Source organism: Elgaria multicarinata, chromosome 7 (assembly GCF_023053635.1).
Source record: "Elgaria multicarinata webbii isolate HBS135686 ecotype San Diego chromosome 7, rElgMul1.1.pri, whole genome shotgun sequence".
NCBI classification, from domain to species: Eukaryota; Metazoa; Chordata; class Lepidosauria; order Squamata; family Anguidae; genus Elgaria; species Elgaria multicarinata.
The window spans coordinates 59,827,318-59,839,919 of record NC_086177.1 but is presented as its reverse complement, the minus strand read 5'-3'; the positions used below and the strand labels follow the sequence as shown (position 1 = coordinate 59,839,919).

Below are 12,602 nucleotides of genomic sequence, written 5' to 3'. Positions count from 1 at the left end.
AGCCATGGTTTGCAATGTCCTCTGAACTGGCCCTATATGTTTAACATCATGTGTGCCTTGCACATTTTCTTTTCTTTCTCCTGTAACATCCAGGGCATTAACAAATCCTGCTTCAACATCTCCACATTCGATCCTTTCCTTTTCTTCCTCAACTGTTAATGTTCTCATTCTTTCCTTGGCTGTCAGCATGGAATTAGTAACTACAATTAATTCCCCCCTCCCATTCTCTTACTTGTTTCCAATTCAATTAGTTTAAAAATTATGTTTCTCTGCATTTACTCTGTTCATATCGCCATTCTTTCTGCCATCACAGTACTACCATACCAATATGTGTAGCTGCAATAATACTTGCCCCTTTGCTGCTCCAGCAACATCCTGTACTTGACAGCCAGAACAAATCTAGCCTGCAGTATAATCCCATTATAAAAGATTACTACCAAATGTTTGGCATTTAGGATTGCACTAGCCTAGCTGTCTCCATGGTGAGAGATGTCTTTAGAGTAGCACATGGGTGAATTATTCTTCCCAGCTCTACGTCCATCATGTTCCCAACTATCTACCTAATTTGATATTTCGTAATAGGTTTCTTGACAGTGCTATTTGGTATCTTCGTAGGCTGGAGTTTTCAGTGAACCAGCACAAACCTATACACATAGACCAATAGTATGTGCCGCCAGCAGAACACCAGGTTTCACGTTGTCCTTATTCAATATTCCTTGGCCACAATACAGAGAAATGCATATGTTCCCATTCCCCCCTCCAAACATAATTCATCCCTACCAAGGCAAACCTTCTTAACGTCGATTTGGGGCTGCTGGTCAAAGGGGGAAAATTGTCTGACTTTTACCAAAACAAAAAGAGAGAGGGACAAAAAGGAATATATGAGCTAGAGATACAACACGATAATAGAGTTGCTGAACATATACTTTAATTGCCTGATAAATGAAGCTGGTTAATTGAAGATTACTGGTAAGGTACATGAGATTAGAAACGAATTTTACAACTATTATGAATTATTCATATTGTTAGATACGAGTGTAAATGGTTTAGTTCTCTAGTGTACTCTAAATGAGATTGCATGCTTAGTACTATGTTTTTGTACTTTACACCTCAGTACATACGGTTTCATTTGTTGCATATCAGAATTAATAAGATGACCATGTATAATGCTACAAAGACACTGGAACGTGTGGTGTAGTTGTACAGTATATATTAGTTTGCACTTCTTCCATTGTTAACTTACTTCCATTGTGATTAGAGAATGTGAGGGGGCTTGGGCCCAAGGGTAAGGGATCAGTGGAGGCAGATACAACCCACAGGATCTGCGTCACACAAGATAAAAACAAATCAGCCTACATTGATTTATGTTGCATATTTTCTGAAAAGCAATTAACTCAGCTTTTAGGTGTGTGCTATTTTTTATTTGAGCTGATACCTACATTCAAATGTGCTTATGGTGAAACATTTGTATGAAAGGCCTATCGCAACCATGATTCAACATGTCAGCGCTTAACATAGCTGAGGCTTAATTTTGTATATGTATTATGTTTGTATGAAACCCTTCCTCCAAGGAGCTTATGGAGTAGAGCCTCTTGCCATAAAAGGTTCAGCAAGCTCCCTCCCTCCTTGTGCTTGGAGGGCTGATAAAGACCTTCTTTTTAAGTGTTTTCGATTTTACTGAACACTGTGATGGCTAGTGCTAAACCAAATGTAAGTGGGGGGCGGGACTATATAGTACAGTGGGAAAGAAGTAAGTGTCCTCTGCAAGTCCCAAACGGCGCTGAACAGGAGAAATCTTGGTAAATGCTGAGAATATACTGCAATGTTTTGTTGCAGGTCTCCATTTGAAGTACTTCAATTCTGCATAGTAAGGGTTTTTTACTTTATTTTTGGTCTTTGTGCCCCACGTTTTGAGTGTTCTCTAAATCCTGGTGTCCATGTTGAAAGCTTAATAGATGGGGCCGTGGCAAACAAAGTTCCTAGTTCAGATTTCACCTTGACCACCAATTCAGGCCACTATTCTCTCACGCAGTTGCAAGCCCTATGTCCAATAATGGACTGCTTTACAGGATGGTTGTAATTATTACCAATAGAATGGAAGTGCAATTCTTTGGACACCTGAAATGTGCTATATAAATGAAGTTACTTTGCACTTCTGAATGAACGACAATGCATTGTAATATTACATTTAGAGGGAAGGTGTTGTCAGGTGTTGGAATTAAAGTGAAGTAATGATAAAGCATAGTTTTAATTTTTTAAAAACCTTAAATGATATTCTGACTTCATTAACATGTGATTTATTTGTATGCTATTTATAAAGATTAGTAACATCACATTGGTGATTTTTATACTTTCATGATCTTAAGTGCACCAGTGTTTTCCATCTTTTTGAAGAGTAAATGTTAAGATAAATGATAGACGTTACAGTGCTATAAATAACGTTTCAGAACTTCCCATCCCTTTCAATTAGTTTAGGAAATATTAGCATTAATAATGTCTGTTTCTATAGAAGAAAAATGTTTCCTTAATGTTTCTACAAAGTCTGACCACTAACACTAATTGAAAAGTGATAATTATTCTTCCTTGTTGAATGCTAAAACATATTACACTAACTGATCAGAATCATATTTATAAAGCTAATAGCCTGGCAGGAGAGTAAAAACTACCTACAGTACAAAATGTAATTTAATTATGGCTAGTTATATATATCAGTATAATTTGTTAATATGTACTCTTTGCAGAGGAGAATACTTCTGCCAGGGCACTGACAATTTTATACATTTTCAGCAAGGGGCTGTCAAAAGAGAGCCATTTTCATTGAATTTCATAGCATTCAATTTGCCTGAAGGAAGAATATCAATGAGGAAGGCACCAGCTTCCCTTTTTAGTTATTCAACTATATTGAGAGATCGACAAAAATGAAAACAATCCCCATTCACCTCCATTTCATATGAAGTCCCATATTTCACATTGGAATCGTCCAGTCAGAGGTTGTTCAAATGGTACCTTATAGTATGAGATACCTAGCTACCCTCAAGCCTATAAGAAGATGCTTCTTTTACAGATTATGAGGGGTGGCGCTACCTGACATTATGGTTCTGTGTATGTCTAAAGTTCAATATATATATATACTTCTTTAAAATAGTTGAATCATGGTTCTTGCTACCTGTTGTTTATAGATTTTGCTTTTTCTTGAAACTCCTCTTTTATGCAAGCAGATGCTTTCACATGATATATTTACAGGGACACAGCAATGTCCCTGTAGTTAAGGTCGGAGAGTAGATAAAGCATTCTACCATTATAAAGGGGTAATTGGGGGGGGGGTGTAAAAGAGAGATGATGGCTTTCTGTTGGTATTTTTTGTTGTTCAACAGGAAGGAACAGATAGTCTTTTTCAAATCATTCTTGGATTGAAACATGCAGATAATTCAGTTCAACCTCAAGAGAAGCTGGCTTCCCATCTAAATTTGGTGTGCACAAAAGATACAGCCTGATCTCCTTTTATCGATGCAGAAAATGTTTGGGTTCACACAACAAGTAAAGCCATAGCGTTTAGGTGCACTGAGCTGTCCATGATGAGCTAGCTTGTCATACGGGGCATTTTTAAGACCTGCAATGGGTTAAGTGGACATAAGACCCTCAGCAAACTTACTTGGGAGTAAGCCCCATTGAAGACAAATTAAATTTACTTCTGAGTACACTTATGTTTGAGAATACAAGTCCCATCATTCCTGACCATGGGACATACTGACTTGCAATGATGGTAGTTGTAGTCCAACTCCTTTGGAGAGCACCAAGTTGGGGAAGGGCTGCTCTAAACAAAAACAAAAAGTAGGTGGCCCTAAGTTGTTCGTCATCAGTTTTCCACAACCCCACAGCCACCTCTGCATATCATAGGCCTTAGCTAGACCTACCTCTTATCACGCGATGGAGGAGGGAAGATCCCGTGATGTGATTATCACGAGATCCCTCCTCCGTTTACACGTGAGGCGCGACAACCTCAGGAGGAAAGGCGTTGCGCCCGTCATTTTTTTATAGCGACCGGAGCGCACCATTGCTCGTGCGCAAAAGGTAAGGTTTTTTTTAAAAAAATAAATAAATTCCCGCTCCCCCCACCCTACCCCCAGTAGAGTAATCGCACGGAGCCAGGTCAAACCACAGCAACAGGCCACATATTCCGCGGTTTTGGGCTCAGCCCAGGACCGTGGAAAAACCTGGCCCAAAGTGTAGGACTCTATCCCAGGGCAAGGGAGGGATGATCCCTCCCGGATCCCCTGGGCATCATGTGGATGCAGAGGGACAATCCCGGGGTTCGTCCCATGATAAAGCCCCGTTTAGCTAAGGCCATAGTCTCCATCCTGTCCTCATGGTTTATCTGCTTTGGGAGAATGAGAATTTCACTGGCACTTTCTGCCTCCTTAGGGAGGATGTGGCGTTAAGGCTTATGAGCCTTATCTCCCAATTTCCCTGCTTTTTGGTGCTTTGTTGAAAACTGTAGAGCCTTAATGTTGTTTTGTAAACCGTAGGGTTTTTTTGTTTAATGATATATAATAAATCTGAGATGCTTTTTTGTGAGTTCTAAATTTTCATATTGAAACTTGCGTGTTTGGTAATCTTTCTTCAAATAGATAAGCTAATCACATGAAAATCAATAGCGCTTTCTTAAGGATTGTTGTTTTTAAGGTCACAAGCTCCAGCTGCCATTTTTTTCTATACTTCATTTCCATTTATACGAGTTCAGTAGTTGCTTGCAGGGCAACTCCTATGTAATGTTAAACGTATGTGTTGAGATGCTTGAAGTTCTAGATTGATGGCTATCCTGAAGTTGTGTAGGAGTAAATGCCCACTCAAGGGGCTAAGTTTAATTTTCATTAATTAGGGAGGAATATTCAGCATCAGTTATGTAAAGGACACAATTCAGCAGGAACTGTTTTTATGTCAATCCTGTTGAAATGAAAGAAAAATACAGCCCTTGCATAAGTCCCCACTGCTCACCACATGCTCTGGCAAGCATGACCAGCGGCTAGTCTTTCCCAGCTTGAAGCTGCAAATGTGGGCAGGGATCATCCAGGCAGTTGCCTGATCATCTCCACTATTTCCAAATTGGGTTGAAAGCAGGTGATTGTTTGGCCGTTGTGTGGCCAAGGCACCCAAAGAGCCTTAGCTATGCAGGGCCTCTTGGCAACACTTCCCCTGGCAGGGTTTCTTGTTCCAGAGTAAGAAAGACAAGAGGGAACTTTGGAATTGCTTATGGACAGGTTGTGGGGGAGGGGAATGGTTACAACTCCCATTAATTCAATAGGACTTGCATATGAGATCCTACTGGGCTGTGTGGTTCATAGATAATGTCTCAATGGGAAATGGGTGCTTTAATTTTTATTTTCTTCCTCATTTATTTATTTATATAAGGACATGCATTATAAGACAATATGCACGTCTTATAATGGTGAAAGGTTGCAAGTTTTTTAATTTGTCCTTGGAAAGAACCCTTTAATGGAGGAGAATATTGATATTGACCTAATTGCAGCAAATAATCCAGCTTGCACTAGAACATGCTTTTACATCCCTTTTGATCTTTGATGTTGTGTTTTGTGTGTTTACAGTAAGGTTTAGAAGCTGTGAAGGAAGCAGAAAAGTCTATTTTGAAAGCAGTGCGCCAGCCAATTTTAGAGTGGGGGAAGATGGTGTGGTGTATGCAGCTAGAAGCTTTCAACTTTCTCCAGAACCTGCAGAATTCCTACTATATGCTAACGACAAAGAAACTGAGGAACAATGGCAAGTGGCGGTGAAACTAGCTCTGGAGCCAGAGGATTCAGCGAAGGTAAAACAGACTAATATGCCTTTGAGGTTATATTGGAGAAGAGGTTTCAGATTTGATCCAAAACCATTTTAGTTTAATGGGTAACTAAATGGATAAATAATTGTTAAGTTTAAAAATAACATTCCTTTATCTGTTTTTTCACCATGCTATCCCACGGAATGCTTGGAAAACGTAGTTTGATCAGAATGCTAATGTTATTTACATTTGGGCTTTGTGTTTTTACAAGGTATTTTTTTAAACAAGCCAATACATTTCTATCCAGATTTAAATTGGAAGTGGTCATTCCTGTACTTTAAACGCCTGAAAGCGTTACAGTGTTTATTTAAGCAGTTAAATATAACCACAAAATAAACAATTCTCTTCTCGGACCCATCAATCAAGTTTATTACAGTGGAACTGCCGATTTACAGCTGAAACAGGAAAGCGTTTTAGCAGGGAATATTGGCTTTGCCTTTGTCCTCAATAGTCAAATTGCAATGTGGTGTGCGTGTGTGTAAATTATTCATGATTCCAGGGCTGCCTGCAGGGAGGAGAGTCCCTCCTGTAGAAATTGCTGTAACCCAAGGTGAAGAGCAACCTTCCCCAATTTGGTATCCTCCAGATGCATTGGTCATTCCCCGTCAGCATGACCATTAGTCATGCTGGCAGGGAATGACCAACACATCTGGAGGATACTGGATTGGCTAGGAATTATAGGAGTTACAGTCCAACACATCTGCAAGATATCAAGTTGGGGGACGCTGATGTACACAGATGTTGCTCAGCCTTGCTACCAGTATAAAATCAATATGTACAGCTTATATACTTATCCTTTTCCTAACAGCCACTTGCACAACTTATAAAAGATGTTTATCTTGATAGATGTGGCCACAACAGAATTAAAACTGACAGCCATTAGATGTAAAATGTTGTCTTCAGAACGGATGTGTTTGATTCAGCAGAACTTCTCAGCCTCATGTCCCATTGTGAAGCAGCATGTGATTTGAACTTTAAATAACTAGTGCTCTGCTCCTGAGCATGGGCAAATCCTGACACAGAAAATCTTTGCTGAACAGGGTCCTCGCTTCAATGTTGCACGCTGTCCGCTTTCACTGACATGAGTGTGGGCCAAGCTACACATTACTTTTAATTATGTAGTGTGTAGTTGAGCCCTGCCTTTCTTTTTAATCCATAATAAGCGTGTGCAGCCCCTGTTCGGATTAGGATCACCGTGCACAAGAAAGTGAGGATTAAACCTTTTCCTGACCGTTTACTTCCCAAAGTTAAAGAAAAAAGACAAACACCTCCATTGGTGTCAATGCAGGCTTTAAAAGGAGGGAAGTGAAGGGGCTTGTCTACACCTAAACCGTCCACAGAGCTTCGGCTATGGGGCGGTATATAAATGCAATAAATAAATAAATAGGAGGGAGGGGGGAGGATCACGGACTTACCCACTTCTGCAAGCCTCCCCCAGCGTCTTGGCAGCAGCGAGACGTCCTGGAAGTAAGGAGGGATGTTGCATCCGCTTTTTTTTTCCCCAGAAGAAAAAAGCCCCACGTGCGGCAAAAAGGGTAAGTTTAAAAAAATGTGCCCCAACCCCACCCCCACCCCCGCCATCCTTGGGATGGCGAAATTGCTGTCGCACACTCCCATGGGTGTTTCAGGCCCTGGGAGCACGCAGCACACCAGCTACGGTCCTCAGGATGGTCCTAGGACCGTGGGGAAAATCAGGATAAATGGGGAAGAAGTTATACTGGGAAAATGGAGTGGTTGTCCCTGCCTGCCCCCAGGATCCCCTGTGCGACATTTGGATGCACAGGGATGATCCAGGGACAACCCCGGGGGGGAAAGCATGGTGTAGACATGCCCAATGACTGGAGGAGAGTTTAATCCTCCCCTTCCAGTGTGCAGTGGTCCCAATCTGAATTGGGCCTGCACACATTTACTCCGGGGGAGAGAGTTGCATTCAGCTTAGGTGTCAGGACTTTGCTTAGAAGTTTAGTGAGGTGCATTATTACTCAAGTGTGCCTCACTAAACTTCTAAAGAAGGCCTTTACACCCAAGCTGAATGCAATTCCCCCCACCCACCACCACTACTAATCATGCAGGACAGCCCACCAGGAGCTTGGTAAATTGATGGAAAACCAGTTGTGCAGGCCTGCTCTAAGTCCAGCTTATTATTCTTCAGTACATCTCACAACCCACCAGAAGAACCGCAGCAAGGGACTCTTCTCCTGCAATAGCAGAGGGCTGGGCCTATGTATGGGTACCTATAGATACACAAGCGCTTGCTGTGGTTCCTTTTCTAATTTACAAGCAGATCCTAAGCATGCTTACTCATAAGTAAGTTCGATTCAGTTGTGCTTGCTTCCTCCCAACTTAGTATCACAACTTTAGTATTCGTAGCTAGCCTAATTAGGTTGTTTTGTGTGGAGCAGTCAGGGTTACTTATATATAATGGTTGAAAACATCTGGCTTCCATAATGTTAAAATACCTTACGTCGCCTGCATAACATTTAATTGAGTAAATTTGGTATTGTTTCTAAAGATTCAAAGAAAGGCATTTTCCTTTGTTTTTTCCATATGCATAAGCAAGCTAGCATGTTTTCATGCACATAGGTATCAAGAGCTAAAAGTGAGACTGCTTCCATATGCAGAGAAGAAGTGAGCTAGCATGTTTTCGCGCACACACAGGCATCAAGAGCTAAAAGCCAGAATGCTTGTAGATGCAGAGAAGAATTGTTGACACCCTGCAGAGATTAATGCCCACTGTGCAAAGTGGGTCATCTATAGCATCCATCATGGCTGACATAGGTTTAAAATAATTACAACATTAATTCTATGGGATTTAATAGGGTCATAAATATTTGAGACATTCCTTACTACTATGTATTAAACTTCCCTTGGAACTCAAATTATATTTTAGCACACCCAGATCTAAATTTAATGTACAGTAGCACATTACCTGAACTGTAGCTCCAACTAATGAGAAATATCTAAAGGCGTGCTATTAAATTCTGCACAGTATTAACTAGTCTCCAGCTGGAATATAAAGAATATAAGGTAGCTTACAGCACTGATGTATAATAAATTGCTTAAACTCCATCTTCTCTCTACAGATATCTTGCTAGAAAACAAAGAGGTAGATAATATGTTATAGGAAAAGAAATGTGTTGCATATAATGGTTTATTCCATGTCATTTTTGTAAATATTGTAAACAGTTTGGGAATATGCACAGAGTCTTTTTAACACCTATGTTATAGCACCTACATAACCTTTAATTGTATGTATATTTACTAACACTAGTACTAATTTCTGCTTACTTTCATTTCCCATAATGGAAAGGAGCAAAAGAAAAATGAAGACATTGTATTTCCAAGACAGCAAAATAAGCACAGTGGCCATTTACAAAGGCAGAAACGAGACTGGGTCATCCCTCCAATCAACTTGCCAGAAAACTCCAGAGGACCTTTTCCTCAGGAATTAGTTAGGGTAAGGCAACGAAGAGAGGAATGTTGTTTAGAAATGAGTTTGTGTTTGGGAATGAGTCTATTCAGTGAAAACTTAAAATCAAAATTTTATTTCCATATATTTTACCAAAACTATGGGACAAGATTCCTTGTTTTGCTTACAGGGCAGAAAATGGAAGTAAAGTTGTTATAAGCTATCTTTGGAAATTATTTGTGGGGGTGGGAGGAGAACAGTCCCCAAAAAGTGGTGGAGACAACCCTATTAAAATCTTGTCCTTGCACTCCCTATTAGTAGGAAAAGCAGAGGAAGTATATGAAAAAGAGAGGGAATATCAAAGGAGCAGAGGTAATGAAAGGTGTCCTGATTTACCCAACTATAGCAAGTTGATTCTCATATTGATCAGCTACTAGATTGCCCAGATTTAAATAATCAAAAATCATCTGAATTGTAGTAGAACACGATATATTCTTTACATAATATCATTATTGTTGATCACTAAAAATGGTTGTTGACACCTTTATTTTGTATTTACCTTGAAGGTTGAGGAGGGAGTAGCCTAAGAGCCTGAGACCTGTGCAAGGCATGGGCAAATCAAAATAAATGTAGAGTCCTCATGACTGGAGAGAAAAGCTTGAAAATATAAGTACAATTAAAGTGAATTTACAATCTATGGCTAGGTTTATGTGATAGGGTTCAAATACCATCCCTGTTACCAGTGGCCAACTGATTCTGCTGTGGCCAAGCAAGAACAGCTAAGTCATGAAGGCAGGGCCAACCTAGAGCACAGTATTGTAAGGCCCTTACAGACTACACCAGATAAGCCATTTTCTCAAGAATCCTCCTAAAACCAGTAGTTCTTCGTCACTGATCAAGGCCACTGCTGTAGTGTTATCGCCAGCCTTCTGCTAGTATTAGGATTGTTTGTGGAAGAGGGAAACCTGGGGCACCATGTCTGTTTCTTTACGGAAAATTAGGCCATTTCTCCACCTGCCTTTTCCCCTGGGATTGTCCCTGTGCATCCAAATGACACACAGGGCATCCCTGGAGCAGGCAGGGATGATCCCTCCATTTTCCTGGGATAGAAAGGTCCTTTATCAGCTGGTGATGCCGACATAAGAGGAAAGGAAGTGTTTATAAGGGTTTGTGTCCCCTTTTGCCTAGCTTTGGTTGGCAGGCTGACACTTGTCAGCTCTATACTAGTTTCTGGCTGTGGATATGACAAGTTTCCTTCTATACAATGTGTGGTGCATATGCTTTCATTGCATTGTTGATTGACCTCAGGAGCCAGCAAGAAAATCCATTCTTCAAAGCAATGTGTACTGCAGACATCATCACCCTGAAAGTTTTGTGCTTTCCTTAATATTTCCTGAAGCTTAGTTGCCATGTAGCATCCGCTCCTCCAGCACCATCCACCATGGATTAAATGACACACTATGGGCACTAAATATTGCAAAATCGCTTTCGTCTTTGCTTGTCAACCGAGGTTTAATTTGAGAGTTCTGTATTTCCCTGCAGCAGTTGATGAGATTGCAAGCGCCTCTGTGGTTGCCATATCTTCAGGTATTATTCTCAGAGAAATGCAGAATCATTTACTTGCATCTGAATGTAAGCAAAGAAGAAACTGATTTTTCACATACATGATTTTAAATGACATTTTCCCTACGCGTGCCCTGTTTATTGGCAATGTGTGAAATAAAGCTGTTAAGGGTGAAGATGCTATTTTTAAAAAGCCGTCAAGTACATCCTGTTCAGAAATTCCAGAGATGTGATAAGAAAAGGCCTTTTCTGTTTCTGAGGCAAAATTAGTTCTTTTTTTCTTTTCTTTTTTTAATTGAAGAAGAATAGAACTGAAAATCCATTAGGGTGTTTTTTTGTGAGTGTGTTTTGGTTTTTGCCTTTTTTCTATGCTGAGATTAGAGGCAAATGTAATTACTTGTCATAAAGAACTGGCAGATAGGGTTAGTGAGGCAAATTGGGAAAATAAAGTGCTTAATGACTTTTGTACCTATTTTAATGGTAGACAGAAATTTGAGGCTTGTGCATACTGTTTGTTGCTCTGCATTGAAATGCTTTGCTTCTTGAGTTCAGAGTATCTCAGACAGGCCAGAAGAAAAGCTTGAAAACATAAGTAATTATAGCACTGTTGGTAAACCAACTGTCTGGTGTGCTTACGTGTCTGAGCACCACAGTAGTTATTAGGGGTGGTAATAAGAGCTATGGTGCATGGGTTAGTGTTTACATGACTGAAAGTGTTCTAATACCACACACCGCTGGGGCTCACTTCCCTAGGAAATGTTGGAAGCCAGCCAGGGCAAAAATGGGGCTGACCATTCAGAGAATGTAATGACTGACTAGGGAAAGGAGGCCAGAGCAGACTTGCAGTCTGATGGTTTCAGTAGGGAGCAGCCCAGCTGACTGTGCCTCTAGCGAAATCTGCATATTACCTAGTTAATATATGAGGTAACTAACACTCCAGAAGCCAATGTGTGGAATGTTTATCTTCTGTGTTGGATGGAGGAAAATATCCAATCACCCTACTGTTAGATATTATGCCAACTGTGATACTATACAGATTTTAAAAATAGGATTGCTGTGTGAGGTGGAATTCAGCCACTTATCCAATACCCAGATGCACAACTGCACTGTCTATCTGGAAGCACAACTGTTTACAGATATCCCAAATGTGCCTGAGGCTACCCTTTGTTGAAGCATTATTGGCCTACTAAATGTTGTAACTGGAAGCAAGTTAGCTACCTCCAGTTAACTTGAACCAGCCCTAGCTGATAAATATATGTTGCGTCTTGGATTCTATCACAGAAGTGTTGGGTTTTCCATTACAGAGGTGTGTGTTTAACTAAACCATCATCTTCTTAATACATAGATCAGGTCAGATCGAGACAAAAGCCTTTCCCTGCGATACAGTGTTACTGGACCAGGAGCTGATCAGCCCCCAACAGGCATTTTTATCATCAATCCCATCTCAGGTCAACTGTCAGTGACAAAACCATTAGATCGGGAGCAAATAGCTTCTTTTCACGTAAGTTCTTAATATACTTTGAGCCAGATTTTTAAAATCAAAGATCTTAACATCTGTTTTGACTTTGTAGAGCACATCTGGTGTAGTTTTCTCCATTTTAGATTTAAAGTGTTTGTACTGGATTTTCATTTCTACATATTGTTCCTTTTCATACATAATAACAGGAGCTGCTGGCACAGTTAAGCAAGTTAAGTTCTGATTTAATGGATAAGGCAAAAAAACCCACAAAACAAGAATGTGGTATTTTGTATTTTCAGTTTTCAGTGTTTGTTTACAAATACCATCACAATGTA

The 12,602-nt window shown here is 40.2% G+C and overlaps 1 protein-coding gene across 1 annotated transcript in view; it reads left to right on the top strand.

Annotated features, from left to right (window-relative positions):
• CDH2 (cadherin 2) overlaps positions 1-12,602 on the top strand; it is a 147,415-nt gene that overhangs the window by 99,385 nt on the left and 35,428 nt on the right. The window contains exons 3-5 of the mRNA XM_063130668.1: positions 5,604-5,821; positions 9,147-9,293; positions 12,154-12,309. Of these exons, the coding sequence (XP_062986738.1) occupies positions 5,604-5,821; positions 9,147-9,293; positions 12,154-12,309 (521 nt within the window). The remainder of the gene's footprint in view (positions 1-5,603; positions 5,822-9,146; positions 9,294-12,153; positions 12,310-12,602) is intronic.